This window comes from Anabrus simplex, chromosome 3 (assembly GCF_040414725.1).
Source record: "Anabrus simplex isolate iqAnaSimp1 chromosome 3, ASM4041472v1, whole genome shotgun sequence".
Lineage (NCBI taxonomy): Eukaryota > Metazoa > Arthropoda > Insecta > Orthoptera > Tettigoniidae > Anabrus > Anabrus simplex.
In genome coordinates, this window is record NC_090267.1 from 264547298 (window position 1) to 264566710 (window position 19413).

Sequence of the window (19413 nt, forward strand, 5' to 3'; positions counted from 1 at the left end):
AATAAATTCCTTCGATAGTAAAACATGCCATCTCTCTGAGTAGTCATTTTAGTTTTCAGAACCCTGAAAACCTGCTGGTATAAAATGAGAATCTTTAACTGATCTGGACATTTTTGAAGTGAATGTTCTTATTGATACAGCCTGTTTTATCAGTTTATATAAAGAGTCCCAAATCACAGTAGAATATTCTAATTTACTTCTGACAGAACTGATATATTACACTTAAACTTCAATTATAAAACATCATTTTCAGCATAAACAGTGAGCTTTAAATCAGTTATTTTTAAAATTAACTTTCCCAACTCTGTGTAACAATATGCAGTACTCACCTTGTGCGAGAGGACTGACATAGAGCAGACCTGCACTAACTGCCCCTGCACTGACTCCTGCTACAGTGATCTGGTTGGGATCTCCTCCAAAGTACTGTATATTGTCATAAGTCCACTGCAGAGCCAGTAACTGGTCATACATCCCAGCGTTCCCTGGTATCTCCTCAATGCCTAGACTGAGGAAACCTGTGAAAACATATAGTGATCACTTTTTGAACTTCTTGCCTTTGTTTACAAACAGTGGGGTAAATACATCAGTTAAACTTTGTAAGTGATAATGTTGAATTCATAGGAGAGTTGACAAAGTGGATTTTCATAGTTTTGTATGAAGTAGTACCTTGACACAATGATCAGAAACAGAAGCCACTTTAAACTTACTAAATATACTTTTATTAGAAACAACTATATAGTATCATAAATGAATCAATCTGTCCCCAACTATAGCTGTAACAAAGTATACTCAACATTCTGGAGGAATCAAGGTTGAAATGGCTTGGTCACCTTATGAGCACAGCACAATGGGAAAACAGCAGCACAAAGATCTCCGAAACTCATTATTTAAATACAAGATAAAACAGAGAAGAAACTAAGTTAAAATTAATAAATACAGTAATAATATTGTTGGCTTTCTGTTCTACTAAGTACTTTTATGGTTTTTGGAGATGCGTTGGTGCCAGAATTTAGTCCTGCAGGAGTTCTTTTACTTACCATTAAATCTACTGACATGAGGCTGATGTATTTGAGCACCTTCAAATACCACTCGATTGAGCCAGGATCGAACCTACCAAGTTGGGGTCAGAAGGCCAGCACCTCAACCGTCTGAGTCACTCAGTCCAGCATGCTAAAATTATTTAGATAAACCCAAGGGAATAGGCTATTTAGAGGGGGTGTTTTTTTTTTTACGGTAACAAGGGTAAACTACTGCACATACACTACCTCAGTATCGAAGTTCAGAGTAAACTTAGGAAGAAAATAGACAGGAGATATTATTTATGGACTTAAAGGATGAGGAATGATTTCATTTAGGTAATAAATTTTCCCAGGGAATGCTAGGTACTACGATGCTGTCATATTGCCCTCACGCGAAGAATGGTAAAAATTAAATGTGCTTGTGTAAAGAACTGTGGTAAAAATGAAATGCGCTTAAGAAATAACAGCTACATAGCAAAACCAAGCACAGATAAAAATCATCGACAATTTCTGTATCAGTACAAGTCATGCTGTAATGTATCGCTGCTCATCACAACATCAAAATCTTCAGTAAAAACTGCTGTACAGTACGAGAATATTAGAACACACACACGGACACAAATACACAAATACAACCAAAGCAAAATATAGTTGAATATGATTTATACATATAACAAAATGAAGGGCAGATTTCATGTAAAACTAAGAATTATTTACAAATCAGATTTAGATATTACGTCATATAATTGTTAAAATAATTTTTTCTATTTTCAGGAATAAGATTAAAAACAGGTTATTTCAGATATATAAGTTGTCACTTCCCAGGACCTTCCCTACATCACCGCACCTCTCGGGCATCTGCAACTAAACTCCCGCTGCCTCTAATGTAGCCTATCGCATTTCTAATTCACCTGTATTTCGATAAAACTGGAAATTTATACTCTTATGGCAGGCGTGCTCAACTTAATTTGTGAGTGGGCCAAATGGGAAATTCCTAAACGAATCACAGATCACATTATTCCCCTACCCTTTCATTCCCTGAGCAACTTTTAAGAGTGTTTGAGTAAACTCTACCTTTACAATACTTTAGAAATTCTTTATTCCTTTTTTTCTTCCTTTTAGGAAAGGGACAGGTTTTATCTCTATTTGAGAGACATCTTCAACCTAATGACAAAAGTATGGTAAGATTCATGGCATTCCTAAGGAACTGCTACAATAAATAACACATTCGTCAAATGCACAATTAAAACAAACACTTAAACAGTCCTTCTTATGTTAAAAAAAAAAAAAAAAAAAAGCGTATTGTCATATCTTCAGAGATGATGTAATGTTAAAATACAAGGTTTCTTAATAGACCCTGTGAATGTCCAATAAAAAACATTGATTGATAGTCCAACACTTGGCTGAGTGAATGTTCTGATGTTCTAATATTTGAGCTAAAATGGACTTTAATTCAGGTGGAACTTCCACAAGTTGCAGGTTGAATTGCCAGATAGATTTTATTATTCTACTAGCAATTACCCGCGGCTTCGCTCGCGTGGATTTCGTAATATGATCAAAGTAATCGTTCCTCGGCATTGTACTAAGACATTATCTGAAAATTCCTAAAGTATAAAACTCACCCAAAAATTGAGTTCCATTTACCCCAGAAATTCTTTGTAAACAATGTTTGGGTATTACCTTTTGGGGCTAAGATGACCATGCGACATAGAACTGTACATGTGAGAAACAGTCTTCTCTCAAGTCGAAAAAATAAATACATGTTTCTTTATATTTAAAGGGGATTCCAAATACCTATTCCCACATCTGTAACATCTTCAGGTTTTGAGATATACATAAGTATGCCCATAAAAAGAAATTCAACCCCTTGATCAGTGCTTCCCCCAACCCCACCCCCATCTAAGTGTATTTTCCAAAAACAAAATTACATGTTTCTTTATTTTTAAAGGAGATTCCAAATACCAGTTTTCACGTCTGTTACATCTTCAGCTTTTAAGATATAAGTATCCTCATAAAAAATTATTCAACTATTTTTCACTTTTCCACTCCCCGTTAAGTGCCTTCTCCGAAAACAAAAAGGTACATGTTCCTGTATTTTTAAAGGACTTTCCAAATTCCAAGTTTCTTGTCTCTAACATGATAAGTTTTTGACATGTAATGTAGATATACCAGTACTCATTTAAAAAAAAATCACCCACTTTTCCAATTCTTTTCAGCCCCTTGACTGGATTTTCCTCATACAAAAAGATATGTGTTTCATTATTTTTAAAGGAAATTCCAAAAACCAGTTTTCATGTCTGTACGTCTGTAACATCGTCAGTTTTGGAGATAAATGTATACTCATAAGAATAATTCAACTTCTTCTTCTTGACTTTTTTCCACCTCTCTCCCGCCTTAAGTGGACTTATGAACTTTAAGAAATAATAGTTAACACCACCTTTCCAATACTTAAATTTCCTTATATTTAGGAAATAAACATTACAACAGGTGTTGTAAGATGGGACATGTTTCGCTTAACTGTCATAAGCATCATCAGCCGAAAATAAATCTTAGCCTAAAATTAGGTCAGGGCCCCAAACCTAGTGTCCTGAAAATACATGGTACCGTAAAGCAGGGTAACTTTGGCCATACAGGGTAACTTCAGCCACTGACAAATAGCAACACTTATTTTCTTCTGCCTCCTAAACTGAAAAAGATAAACCACTTGCAACAACTGAAATGCACGTACGATAGAATGCTCTATCAACACTCGGTAGTCCAAAAAACACTGGTGGGCTCATTTTTGAGTCAATCCATTTTTCTCGCAGCCCCGACTATTGTCTTGTCTGGTAACAGCAGAAAACAAACTGTTCTCTAGCCCCAGCATTCGATTCTCCATTCCAGTGGTTTATGGGGTCCAAATGTAAGTACGTCTGGTAACTGATCAACCTAATTTGATGCATTTTATTCAAATAGGTTCTTCAGGGAATAGTTTTGTGATGAAAGTTGTCCACTTCCGGGGTAACTTCGGCCATGCCAAGAACGTACAGGAAAACATTACGCGGCCGCGAGTTTTGTAATTACGAGCCTGTTCACTTCAAGAATGCTTTAGAAGAGCTTAATAAAGCCACAATAACAATAAACGGAGAAGTTTATCCCAACAGGGAGGAGAAAGATGGTTCCTATTTTCAATGATAAATAGACGGAAATCAGTTGACATGGACGAGGCGCAATTAAGAACTTGATTTATGACCCAGATATTTTCTAATTTAGAAGACAGTGTATTATGAGAACAGTCGATAAGATTGCTTCTTTTCCGATCCCCTTTTCCCTCCATACTATTGAGCTTTGTGATTTTCGTACTTTTTATTTATTATCTTTTGTACCATTACGAATAATTACACAATGCAACATGTGATTTGTAATATCATACAATGCTTGTATGCTTAGGCTAAATAAAATAGTTTCTTCTTTGTGAAAAATGTGAATTTGATCACTATACTTCTGTTTCACCACAAATCATTTTAATTTGTTTGTAATTGTTGATACTGGGCTTTTTGCAGGTTTTAAAAAAACATTCACAGTGGCCGAAGTAACACTACATCGAAGAAAACTTTGTTTTAAGAGATCATTTTATGGCGGCCGAAGTTACTCCAAAACATGGGGTAACTCCAGCCACTCTTTCGATAATTATAATTCATTACTGAATAACAATTTGAATTATGTTCATATTTAGAAATGAAGAACAAACATGGCAGAACTTATATTATATTTTTCAGAAAATTAGAGGGAATATTTCACATTTTAATTTAAAAAATATACGAGAAAGTGGCCACGTTTTACGGTACCCTAAGAAACAACATTTACATTTAGAAAATCAAATAGGCTTAAAAACTAGTGTGAAAAAAACATAAAATATTACAACATGGCTAAGAGAAAAACACACAATCATGTTGAAACAGAGGATAAAAACAGAAAGTACAATACAGAGCTGGTAGTGAAATAATTAAAATCATTAGGTTATCATTGCTACCAGTCAGACAATCAGAATGTTCAAACATAAAACAAGAGTGAAAATATATAAGTGTTCATCATGACTAAGTGAGAAAAAAACAAACACGTAATCGTGTTGCCAGAAGTTAAAAACATAAGGTACAACATAGAGCTGGTAGTGTAATAATCAAACTCATAGCTGCCAGTCAGTTAATAAGATTGTTCATCATGACAAAAAATGATGATTATATTCTTTTGAATGAAGAAATAATTAAGTATTGGAAAGGTGGTGTTAACTATTATTTTTTAAGTTCATAATCTGATGTCCAATATGGTCTACAATGAGGTTTATTACTTGTAATTAAGTGGACTTTCCAAAAACAAAAAATACGTGTTTCTTTATTTTGAATGGAAATTCAAAATACCAACTTTCACGTCTCTAACAGCTTCAGTTTATAAGAGAAATTATTCTCATAAACATGTTTCAACTCCTTACTTACTTATTTTCAATCCCTCACCCCTTTGTCAATTTTCAGAAAAAAAACAAATGTGTGTTTCTTTATTGTTAAAGGAGATTCCAAATACTAATTTTCACGTCTGTAACATCTTCAGTTTTTGAGATATAAGTATCCTCATAAAAGTAATTCAACTCCTTTTCCATCCCTATTTCTACCCGTTAAGTTGATTCCCCCCTCCCCAAATGTGCGTGTTCCTTTATTTATAAAGGAGCTTCCAAATGCCCATTATCACGGCTGTAACATCTTCAGCTTTGAGATATAGGTATCCTCATAAAAAGGAATTAAACTCCTTTTTCACCACCCCCGCCCCTAAGTTGATTTCCCCCTTCCCCCAAATGCGTGTTTCTTTATTTTCAAAGGAGATTCCAAATACTAATTTTCATGTCTGTAACATCTTTAGTTTTTGAGATATAAGTATCCTCATACAAAGTATTCAACTAATTTTTCAATTAATTCACCCCCTTAAGTGGATTTTCCAAAGATGAAAGATTATGTGTTTCTTTACTTTGAAAGAAAATTCCAAATACATATGCTCATGTCTGTAAAATCTTCAGGTTTTGAGATATAAATATCTTCATGAAAAGGATTCAACTCCTTTTTCACTCCACCTCCGCTGTTAAGTTGGTTTCCCCCACACAAAACATGCATGTTTCTTTATTTTTAAAGGAGAGTACAAATACCAATTTCCACGTCACTAATCTTGAGTTTTGTGGTATAAGTTTCTCCAGAAAAAGAATTCAATTTTTTAACTTCCTTTCACACTCCCCACTCAAGTGAATTTTCCAAGAACAAACAGTACCAGTTTCTTTAAAAGAGCTTCCAAATACCAGTTAACACGCCTGTAACATCTTCAGTTTTTGAGATATATGTATCCTCGTAAAAGGAATTCATCTCCGTTTTCATTCCCCTCCCCTACGAAGTTGATTCCCCCCCAAATGCGTGTTCCTTTATTTTTAAAGGAAATTCCAAATAGCAGTTTTCACGTTTGTAACATCCTTAGATTTTTTGGTATATATACATACATTCTCATACAAATACTTCAACTAATTTTTCAATTCTTTCACACCCCCTCCCCCCCATTAAGGATTTTTTTTTTTAAAACTGAAGAATGTGTTTTTCCTTATTTTTAAGGAGATTCCAAATACCAGTTTTCACTTTTGCAACATGCAAAGTTTTTGAGATATACTGTAGATAGGCTAATTTTCAAAATTCACCCCCTTTTTCAGTTCCCCTAGTGGATATTCTGAAAAAAAATTGTTCTTTACTTTTACAGGAATTTCCAAATACCAGTTTTCAAATCTGTAATATGTTATGTGTCTTAGATAATTTGCAGATATAGTCTTTTTTTAAATTTCACCCCGCTTGTCACTCCTCGGATTATCAAAAAACACAAAAATACGTGTGTCTTTATTTTCAAAAGAGATTCCAAATACCATTCATGTCTGAAACATCTTCAGTTTTTAAGATATAAGTCTCCTCATAATAAGTGTTCAACCCCTTTTACCCCTTTTTCCATCCCCGCTAATGAGATCTTCCGAAAACAAAAAAGTATGCATTTCTTTATTTTTAAATTGGATTCCAAATACCAATTTTTACATCTGTAAACTTTTAAGTTTTTGAGATATAGATATCCTCACTTTAAAAATTCACCCCCCTTTCACCCCCTTAGTGATGGAATATCCAAAAATCCCCCCTTAGCGAGCATCTACATGTTAATATGAATGTACCCCCAAAATTTCATTTCTTTATGTCCAGTAGTTTTGGCTCGGCGATGATGAATCAGTTAGTCAGTCAGTCAGGACAAGTTATTATATATATATAGATGTATTATTCATTACTTGAGTTGCTTCACTTGTTTAGCTTATTCTAAATTTCTTTCTTTTTCTTTTTCTTTTTAGACTTCTTACCTAAATTTTCTCCATAACTCTAGAAATTTTGGATTTGTTATTTGTTGTAGCAGTTCATTAGGAACACCATGAATCTTATCATACTTTTGCTATTAGACTGAAGGTGTCCCTTAAATAAAAACAAAACATGTACCTTTCCTAATAAATAAATAAATAAATAAATAAATAAATAAATAAATAAATAAATAAATAAATAGATAAATAAATAAATAAATAAATAAATAATCAATCAATCAATCAATCAATCAATCAATCAATCAATCAATCAATCAATCAATCAATCAATCATCCCTGATCTGTATTTAGGGCAGCCTTAAATGATTGCAAAGACTTTGGAAATTTATTGAACATCTCCCTTGGTAAATTATTCCAATCACAAACTCCCCTTCCTCTAAACAAATATTTGTCCCAATTTGTCCTCTTGAATTCCAAATTTATCCCTACTTTTGAAAACACCATTCAAACTTATTTATCTGCTAATGTCATTCCATGCCATCTCTCTACTCACAGCTCAGAACATACCGGTACCACTTAGTAGAGCAGTTTGTCTCCTTTCTCCCAAGTCTTCCCAGCCCAAACTTTGCACATTTTTGTAATACTACTCCTTTGTCAGAAATCACACAGTACAAATCGAGCTGCTTTTCTTTGGATTTTTTCCAGTTCTCGAATCAAGTAATCCTGGTGAGGGTCCCATACACTGAAACCATACTCCAGTTGGGGTCTTACCAGAGACTTATATGCCCTCTCTTTTACATCCTTACAACAACCCCTAAATACCCTCATAACAATGTGCAGAGATCTGTACCCTTTATTTACAATCCCACTTATGTGATTACCTCAATGAAGATCTTTCCTTATATTAACACTTAGGCACTTAAAATGATCCCCATAAGGAACTTTCACCCAATGCAGTAATTAAAACTGAGAGGACTTTTCCTATTTGTGTAACTCACCTGACTTTTAACCCTGTTTATCATCATACCGTTGCCTGCTGTCCATCTGACAACATTATTGAGGTCTCTTTGCATTTGTTCACAATCTTGTTACTTATTACTTTGTACAGAATAACATCATCCATAAAAAGCCTTATCTCTGATTCCAGTTCTTTACTCATATAGGGGTCAATGACTTACATGTTAGGCTCCTTTAAACAACAAGTATCATCAGCATTACTCATATCATTTACATACATAAGCAAATATAAAGGACCAATAATACTGCCTTGAGTAAGTCCCCTCTTAATGATTACAGGAGCAGAAACACTTCACCTACTCTAATTCTCTGAGTTCTATTTTCTAGAAATATAGCTACCCATTCAGTCACTCTTTTGTCTAGTCCAACTGCACTTATTTTTACCAGTAATCTCCCATACCCTATTAAATGCCTTAGATATCTTCTATATCTTACTGGAATCCTACAAGTTGAGCTTCAGTGGAATAACCTTTCCTAAACCCAAACTGCCTTCTATCGAACCAGTTATTAATTTTACACACATGTCTATTATAAGTTAATCAGAAAGAATGCTTTCCCAAAGCTTACACGCAGTGCATATCTAGCTGACTGGCCTGTCATTTTCAGGTTTATATCTATCACCCTTTCTTTTATACGCAGGGGCTACCTAAACAACACAAATGTAAGTACTTGCAAATGTGCACAGGTATTCAGGAAATTTTAAGAAAGCCAGAAAATTTTCATTACTAAGTGCCCTGTAAGCATTAATAAGTTTTCCTTCCACAAACTTCTCCCTTAATTGAAAACAATACTGAAGTTCACATAATTCGACCTTTAGTTGCACAGATGCATCACCGACATCAACTGCAAATTGATTTGTGAACAAATTATTTTTCTCTGCATTCACAGAACAAATCAATTTTCAAACTCATTCTTCAACAAGACAATCAACTTAATAAACCAATCATATGGCAATGAATTGTTTTAATTTGCTTCCTGAAGTTCAGTACAACATAAAAATTGTGGAACATAATTGTTGTCTAAATAATTTCAATTTATTTTGGAATGTAACACATAAGAATACACTTTATTAAAATGTGCACCAATCCCTTATTCAACATATTTACATGTTGCGTTGAATCTGTGAGTATTGTTAAATCCTACATCCAGTTTTCATCCTCAAATTCTGCCACTTTTTCTGTTTCATGTTTTTCGTGTTCATAAATGTGCTTATTTCTTCAGTGGGAGCCAACTGAGCCAACGTACCTCGGTATGATAAATTACATCACTGTAATCACCAATTTCAGCCAGAAATGACTGGAACTGCCAATGATTGAGTCTATGTGATCAAATATAATTCATTGTGGATGTTACTGGAAAAGCCTCCATGGCTCAGACGGCAGCGCGTCAGCCTCTCACCGCTGGGTTCCGTGGTTCAAATCTCGGTCACTCCATGTGAGATTTGTGCTGGACAAAGTGGAGGTGGGACAGGTTTTTCTCCGGGTACTCAGATTTTCCCTGTCATCTTTCATTCCAGCAACACTCTCCAATATCATTTCATCTGTCAGTCATTAATCATTGCCCCAGAAGAGTGCGACAGTCCTCGGCAGCTGGCACAATTCCTATCCTCACCGCTAGATGGGGGCTTCATTCATTCCATCCCTGACCCGGTCACTGACTGGAAAACAGGTTATAGGTTTTTGTAGATGTTACTGTGTTCATCACATGTTGTAAATCTAATACTTTTCCACATAGCACTTGTTGATGAATAATGCAATGTAATTCAAGAGATTTATCAATATTTCTGTTAGTAAATTTGTTTCTTATTCTTCTAATCCAGTTTGTGTACCACTCATATTCCTTGCTCCATCTCTTGTTATAGCTATCAATCCATCCCATCATAAATCGAGATTCTTTAACATTTCACTCAGTTGGACAAACAAATCCTCACCTGTTGTAGTTCCATGGATGCTTCTTAAAGATGCCAGCTCCTCAGTTACTTCATGTGCTTTGTCAATGCCATAAATAAAAATTAAAAGTTGTGCTGTATCACAGATGTCAATACTTTCATCCAAAGCCAACAAAAAGCACTTGAATGATTTTGACTTTTTTGCGCACAAATTAGCCTCGAGTTCTTCTGTTTATCTCTCCATTGAGCTCTGCAATAAGCTGACCAATTTTATTAGGTTTTTTTTGAAGAAGCATTTCTTCTATTACATAAAGTATATAGTTCTTTGCAAACTCCCCATCAGAAAATGGTTCCCCTTTTGTGGCTAATATATGTGCAAATCTATAACTAGCACAGACTGTAGCTATATTTTCCTCAACCTTCATTAAATTTGAAATAGTTTCCTTCCATAATACTCTATCGTATTTATTATATACAGATCTGTGCTTAGAATCATAATGCTGCCTGATTTTGTATTATTTTAAAACTGTAACATTTTCCTTGTATATCAAACACATTACTTTTCTACTATTCTCAATACAAAAATAGTCTTCAGTCCATTTTCCTTTAAAAACACGGCACTCATTGTCCACTGTTTTACATTTGGAAAGGGACATTTTCATTCAGGAATAAAGTAGTAAACTACAATGAACCTCCCAAAGCACTTTCCGGGTGTAAACTGGCATTTTCCTGTGGATGCCCCAAGGTAATTGTACCTATATAATCCCCCTTGAAATGCAGCCGGTCTTTCACTCTCCAGGGAAGTCTGCAGCTGTAATTCCAAGAAACGAATGGTGGAAGTCTAATCCTTACCTGTTTTTAAGGTGGAAAAATTATGCATCTTACAATTAGAACTTTCCTACAGGCCAGTACAGGAAATGTCACATCAAGAAGAAAACTATGAATAATGTGGAGATTCTTCTCCTAGTTTTATCTCCTTTCTCCATAAATTACAACAAAGTTCTTATTAACCAGGTTTTATGGTATCTATGAAAAACATGGTACTGAAACTTAAGCACATTATAAAAACTCAGCCATGGGGCCACGTAAAATGCCTTCACGGTCTGAGTCCGGTCTGTTGGCCATATGTTGATCACCCTGGTCTGTGGTATTATTTTAACTCTGTTACTTGCAAATTAACTGTCTCATAATATTTCTCTTAGTTAAATGTCATGTGGTCACCTCCCAGGACCTTTGTGTCCTATTGCACAGTACCCCTCGAATGTTTGCAGCTGAAGTCCCACCACCAGAATTGCCAACCATAATGCATTGCATTTCCAGGCCTGTGTTTCGTCAGAAGAAATGCATATGTTGGTAACATTATTTTAACTTTGTTACACACAAATAAACTTCATTTAATGAAAATACATATAACACTGAATTTCGTATACATACATGAGTTACGTACAAATAGGGTTTAATTAGTATGTTTTTAAGTTATAACTCCACTTTGTCTTGCCATTTCATTGATTCTGTGACAATCATATTGCCTTCGAACACTGTTTACAAGAGCCTTCAAGTCTGTTTTTACAATGTTCTCATCATACAGTACACCACATTCTCAAAGCCATGACTGAAGATTCTCTTTCTTCCATGCCTTCATAGGCAGAGCTTCTATGTTTTGCAGCTATGATAGGAGGTATTGTCAAGAAAAATGACAGAGTTTAGTGGCAGGTTTGGTAGCAGGTGTTCTTTTAAAATATTTCTCATAACAATCACCTTCCATCTTGTGATGAGCATCTGCAGTCTTCTTCTTGCACTGAAACATGTACTTCACCCCTGGCACAAACCCATGGTCATTACTGACAGGCACTAACACGAACTGCAGGCCATGATCTGTAGGTAACTTAAGACTGCATGAGTGTCCTAACACAAGTTTGGCTCCATGGTTAGCATGCTGGCCTTTGGCTCAAGGGGTCCCAGGTTCGACACCCAGACGAGTTGGGGACTTTAACCTTGATTAGTTAATTCCATTGCCTCAGGGACTGGGTGTATGCATCATCTTTAACATTAGAATTGTGTGTAAGTTTATTTCTTCATGTTCATTAAAAAGTACATAAAGGGAAATACAAAAATAGTGGCTGAAAGAAAAACCATCCCTGGAGTTGAAACAGTCCTTTCTTCTCTGTCTTTCCCAGCAGTGTGCCCAGTCTTGGTGGTATCTCTTAATTGTTGTCAGATATAATGTCCTCTCTTTCCATCATACTAGCCAAATTCCCTTTCTTTTTGTACTCGAAACCCATGTCTTTCAACAAACAATATAAGGTTGTTCTTTTGAAATCAGAAGGTCTTTATCGTTACTCATAGACAGTAGCATTTGCCACAATGTTGGAGGTTGGTTGTTTCTAAGGAAAAACCCATGCAACTTACACCATTGCAAACAAAATCTTTGAACTTGACTGACCTGCTGTCTTTCCACAGTGCTTTCTTTATGTTCTCTTGTTTTAACCAATGAAGTCATGGAGTAGCTGCTGACTGCATTTTATAAACAGTTTTCTCAGGACAGCCTGTTGCTTCAGCAGTTTCTCGTTATCACTCAGCTAAGACATTCATCTGGATTCTTTCAAGGAAGGTAATTAAGTACGTTAAGCATAGTTTGGTTTTGTTCCTTCCTAAGTTCCTGCCTCTGCTTATTTTTATGAACAGCCTCAGCCGTAATGCAAGTAATTCGCAGTATTAATGTTAAAGAAAGAAATCATGCACCTAGGCTAATTAATCATATACTCACTCAACAGAAGTACACACTGATATAAAGGCTTGAAAAGAACATGTAACAAATAAATAGATGATTTCTGCTGGCAATCCACAGGGTAATGGATTAGGCATTACAAGTACCAGAGCAACACAGAAGGAAAATGAAGGAAGGCAACAAAGCAATGGCTATTCTTGCCATTATGCTTCCTCCCTGCAAATTTACTTATGAAATAGAAAATGTTACGTATTATTTTAATAACTCACAAGCAAAAAAAAATTCCTCATTCTTTCTTTCTTTCTTTCATACTACAATACATTATAATATTCCTAAATCATGAGGAATTATGGATGTCTAAGAGGGGGTGTGTTTATTTCTTGTAGGTCCACAAGTCTTAGTTTATTGGTCCAACCATCTTCAGTAAGAACCACTAACAAAATATTTCATACAAATTTGTAACCTTATTGTAAATGTTGAGTTACTGAGAAGCTTCCTAACATTTGCAACTATAGCTACATTTCATTTCAACTCACCAAAAGCTCCTAGACGATACTGTATTGACACGATAACAATGTCATGTTCCAAGAAGAAGCCCGGTGTGACAGACTGGCTTGAGCCAAGCACAAACGCTCCACCGTGAATGTAAAATAGAACAGGAAGCTTGCTGGCATTATCAACCTGTTACATGACAAAAAAACCAAACTACTGGTATTCACACTTCTACAAGCAAAACATGGGCATGCAAAGGACAAGTATGTTTTAACCTGTTAGAGCAGGTTATTTTAAAAAGCAGCTTTTGGTTAATGCAGGGGGAACTATAATAGGGTATTTAAATCTTCACTATCCTAATACAGTCAAATCTCTGTATAATAATATTTTCGGGCCCAAGCAGATTACACTTTTATATCAATATTTTTGTAATACCAAGGTCCAGCTACTTGGTTGAATTGTCTACGTATAGCACTGACCCCAAAAATTGAGAAAAGGACAGGAAGAAGAAGCATGTAAGCAAACTTCAACTTCTTTCTACCTCTGGAAAGAAATACTAATACAAAGGATGGGAGCATCTCAATAGAATTTGTACTCTCAGGAACAAAAGTACGGAAGTCCTGTTATGCATACTGCATAGAAGTTAGTTTATGGTAAGGAAGCCTATGGCAAAGTCTGATTGTCCTGTCTATGAAGATGATGATGATGATGATGATTATTTATTTCAAGCCAGCAAGGACTATCGATGAGGGAAGTTACCAGATGTGTTATAGTAAATAAAAATGATGCTCAGAAGTGAATACTGGCATTGTTGAGGACACTGTTGATTATTTCATATGGGATGTGAGGATCATCCTACAATGCACAATTTATCTGTATAAACTATTATTAAAATCAACATAATTGAAAACTAAATAACAAATCACAATTAACAACATTATCGAAAGGCACTATGGCAAAGAGTTTTATTCTGAACAGGTTGGCATTGAGCGTGAAGACGTCTTCACTTCACCTTAATCTGTTCTTGAATCCACATGGCTGTAGGTGACATTAGCGCAGTGGGAGGAGGGCGGGCTTTAGAGGGGAACTGTGCTCAAGACATCGGGCATTGAGGACATGGTAGTTCGTCCGACAGCAGGTTTTTCTAGACCTGGAGCATGTACCGGTACTGAATCAGTGCATCATAAAATGTTTTGTAATGAGAGTAGGCCTTACATCAAAATGTGAAAATCCAGTAAGTGAACCTTGTGATTGTCTAATTGAAGGACTAATGAAAAATCTGTTCAGTTCATTAAGCTTTCAAGGAGAAAGGAACTAATTTCTAAAGGGCGGCCTATACCATCATTACCCAAATTCATTCATTTTCATAAAACAGGTGGCAAAATAGAAAAACTGAATTTCTATGTTTCTAAGTATACAGAAATACCATGGGTAAGTGGGTGTAGACATTTAAATAAACTGTTCTGTTGCCCATGTTGTTTTGCAACCAGAAAAGCACTTGGAACAATGGTGGCTGATTTAAATGATTCAGGAACTATTCTCTGCAAAAGTTATCAACAAAGGAAGGAACACATTATTATTGCTCACCCCACCTATTTCATTTCTTCTTCTTTTTTTTTGGTGTCTGACAACTGCTTCATCCTAAACATTTAAAAAACTAGGAGTCATCACTAGTTGAGGATGTTCTTCACATGAGTTGTCTACAGTCAAACAATGAACCCTATCCAAGACTTCTGACTGTTTTGAGGAGGTATTATGTAACATTCATCCTCTCCTAGTCATTGGAGGCAATATTAAGGCACCTCAGCACTGCAGGAAAATCCTTAAATCCTTGAATCCATTGTAGAATCTAGCATCAGAATTTTGGAGAATAATTTATCTTAATGGATGACAAATCAGTTGTTCATACTGCCCAACTCAGGTAGACTCCATAATGTTCAGACATGAATCTCATAGAACATACCTGAGAGCGATGAAAGATATTTTGGGTTCTCTGACAGACCATGACAGACAGACATGACCTGTGTAGAATTACCATTGAAGAGTGAGAGATATTTTGTTCAACAATGGCTTGATGAGCTCATAGATGATATGCCAAGGATAAAAACATCATAGTTAACTCATGTCCCTGCCCCAAGGTGGTGCAGCTCTTTTCAGGAACCCCCCCCCAGTGGAGATGAGCTCCACATACCATTTTAACCAAATGCCAGTCCTCCTGCCAATCTTAAATCTCTGGCAGTATCAGGAATTGAAACCGGGCTTCTAAACATGGCAGCTAGTAGAGTTAACCATTACGCTATGGAGGTGAACATAAAAGCATCATCACTGTTAGGGAACGAGGTAAAAGTACGGAGGATGGTGTTCATAATGCAAATTGAGTAACCAATACTTTGCTCTCGTACAGATAAACTTTAAAAAAAATTCAACAGGTTGCTTCATCTTCACAAACTGACTTCTAATTGAGTTTATCCCATTAAGTGGTGTTCTTTACTTTTTATCTTTCTATTCAAGTTAAGTCTATTACCTCAATTATCTTCTGACTAGTTGAACGCTGCGATAGGTGGTTTTCACCTAGATGAAAAACAATAGGGGCACTTGAAAGAACATTTTTTAATTTCTGTCATATACCTAATTGTTAACAGGCTGCTAAATTGAATGAAATGAAAATCCACAGCCTGTTTCCAGTCATTCGACCAGGTCAGGAATGGAATGAATGAAGCCCCCATCTAGCAGCAAGGATAAAAATCATGCTGGCTGCCGAAACCTGTTGCACTCCTCTGGGGCTATGACTAATGACTGAGCCATAGCGGCTTAGGCTGCTAAATTCAGGGATGCAATTATTTCCACATTCAGACATGTAACACTGGCAAAAAGGGAGCAGAAGTGCATGATTTCAAATGTTAACTTAAGACATAATTTTATTGTTTTGTGACTTTTAAAATGTTATAAAATTGTCAATTAGTTTTATAGGAGTAATCTTGAACCAAAAGAATTGTTTTATGATCTTACACAATCTTAGATTAATGATAGTTTGGCTGATGATGCTCACGAAAAGGAGCGAAACATGTACCATGTAAACATCATAATAAATATGTAAGTTTGAAATATACTTTTATTGTATTGAAAAGGTGGCAATTGGCAAAACTAAAGGAATTGTATCACAAGTAGATCTTCAATACAGACAAGGAAAATGAAGTTTATAACCTGCAATAAGTGGTATGTTCCGAGCTGTCAGCGGAGAGATGGCGTGGAATGACATTAGTAGACGAATAAGTTTGAGTGGGGTTTATAAAAGTAGGAAAGATCACAATATGAAGATAAAGTTCGAATTCAAGAGGACAAACTGGGGCAAATATTCATTTATAGGAAGGGGAGTTAGGGATTGGAATAACTTACCAAGGGAGACGTTCAATAAATTTCCAATTTCTTTGAAATCATTTAGGAAAAGGCCAGGAAAGCAACAGATAGGGAATCTGCCACCTGGGCGACTGCCCTAAATGCAGATCAGTATTGATTGATTGGTTGATTGATTGATTGATTGACTGATTGATTGATTGATTGATTGATTGATTGACTGATTGATTGATTGACATGAAGTGAATATAGTAACGATGATGTGAGTGCCGAGCGTGTATTAAGTGCCTACAATGGTGATAGTTATTGTAATGGTAAATAATTCAGTACAATGTGATATCGAGGTATTCTAATGAGGCGTGGGTGAACTCACGTGTATTTAACTGATTCATGTAGTGAAATGTGCTGTGCAATGAAAGTTGTGAAATAATTTGAGATGTGATAGTGAAAGTTCACCGTGCAATTCGTCACAAAGAGTGTGCCATTCAAAAGTGTTATGGTTATTATGGAATTAGATCAGGTAAATGGATACATAATGCTCATATATAAGTGTATGCTAAGATTGTATGCTCATATGTAAGTGCATGCTGAGATAGTATTGTTCATATGTAAGTGTATGCTAAGGTAGTGATGTTGATGATTACTAATTGCAATGTGATGTTGGTTATTGTGATTCAATCTATTACCATGACACTACGGATGCTGTATTTGAAATCCAAGTTCGGTTTTTACGATTGTCGGCCGGTACAATTGCGATACGCTTGCGGCATTACCACACACATGGCTGCGAGGACACGTACCATGATATCAGCTAGGTTAAATGTAGAACTTCAAGGGCATAGCAATTAATTTTAAGTAGTACAGATATCATGTGATGTTGATTGATACATGAGTGTAAATATTTCTGGTTGTTTCATGTGTTGTTTTCCTATATTTCAGTTCATGCAGTATTGTTAAGTCAAGGTGATCCTTGAAGGTATGTGTGAGGATGGGCATGCAGTTATTGTTGCATTAAGACGAGCATCCTCAGGACAATATAATGTAATTATTCATTTCAGTTAGGGTAATTAACACATGAAAAGGCATTACTGGCTGGACTTATTAGAAGCAAATAAAAGCAAAACTTCCTATAATGTATGCCTTGCACAAAATATGACATGAAGGTACCCATGTCAATGAAATTAAGCAAAGCACATTATCAGATAGGTTGATTCATCCAGACGGAACAGGTTAAATGAGATCTCAAAAATGGTTATTAATTCCAAGGTTAATGTAAGTTATTAAATAATTGTAAACTTGTGTTCGTGTTCACGACTAGCTCTTGGAGAATAAGGATTGCTTAGACCAATATCACTGCATTATGTTGAGATAGGGACAAGTCAATTAATTGGTTTTGATGGAAATGATTTCATAAGTTAAAAGTTAGATTACTCTTTGGTTTCGTCTTAGTTAGCTAGGGTTATTTCAATGAATAAATGGAATCCAACCCAGAATATCTCCATCCTTTCATTAATAATTAGCTGTAAATAACCTTACCTGTAAACCAAATCAAGGTCTAACCGTATGGTCAAAATGAATTATGAGAAATTCTAACCATAAAAAACAAAGTCAATGTTGCTACACGCATCGTATAAGTCATGGAAATAGGAAATCCAAACAGAACAGTGACGAACTGGAAACCTCAATGCATAGACATGTCACAAAATTGAAGAGATACTCTGCGAATTAGACTCGGGAACTGGGTAGCCCAATAGGATTCCCAATTCGACCTCCTACGACAGACGCGATTCTCTACCATTAGAACGTAGACACCTGAACCAACTAACGTTACATACCTATACAGACACTTTAGCTAGCTGAGGTACTGTGACTCTCTGAAATAGCCCCACAGTGAGAAGAACCCGTCAAGACCCTGAGTGTAGAGTTCTCCTAGTGCTGGGCAGATAGTAAATACCTAGGTGTTAATAAAAGGAAAGATCTCCATTGGGGTATTCACATAAATGGGATTGTAAATAAAGGGTACAGATCTCTGCACATGGTTATGAGGGTATTTAAGGGTTGTAGTAAGGATGTAAAGGAGAGGGCATATAAGTCTCTGGTAAGACCCCAACTACAGTATGCTTCCACTGTTTGGGACCCTCACCGGGATTACTTGATTCAAGAATGGGAAAAACAATCCAAAGAAAAGCAGCTCAATTGTTACTGGTGATTTCCGACAAAAGAGTAGCGTTACAAAAATGTTCCAAAGTTTGGACTGGGAAGACTTGGGAGAAAGGAGACGAGCTTCTCGACTAAGTGGTATGTTACAAGTAATGAAAATCATTTTTTCCGTATTGAAAGAATCTCAATAATAAATGTAAGAAAATTTATTTTAACTTCAACCTATTCAATACAGTACAAGATGTTAACGTGTTAGTTAAACATCACTGAAATAGTTGAGACATGTTTCGTCCCTTTTGTGGGGCATCATCAGTTATGTCAATACCTCAAAGTTCTACCAGACGTCTGGTTAAAAAATTGTAAAACATGCTGCATAAGTGAATACATTAAAAAACTTTACAAT

General features: G+C 35.7%; 1 protein-coding gene across 1 annotated transcript in view; it reads right to left on the reverse strand.

The window, feature by feature from the left end:
- Positions 1-19413, reverse strand: part of LOC136867209 (carboxylesterase 1F) — a 141039-nt gene that overhangs the window by 73992 nt on the left and 47634 nt on the right. The window contains exons 4-5 of the mRNA XM_067144341.2: positions 13541-13685; positions 330-515 (exon numbers count right to left, since the gene is read on the reverse strand). Of these exons, the coding sequence (XP_067000442.2) occupies positions 330-515; positions 13541-13685 (331 nt within the window). The remainder of the gene's footprint in view (positions 1-329; positions 516-13540; positions 13686-19413) is intronic.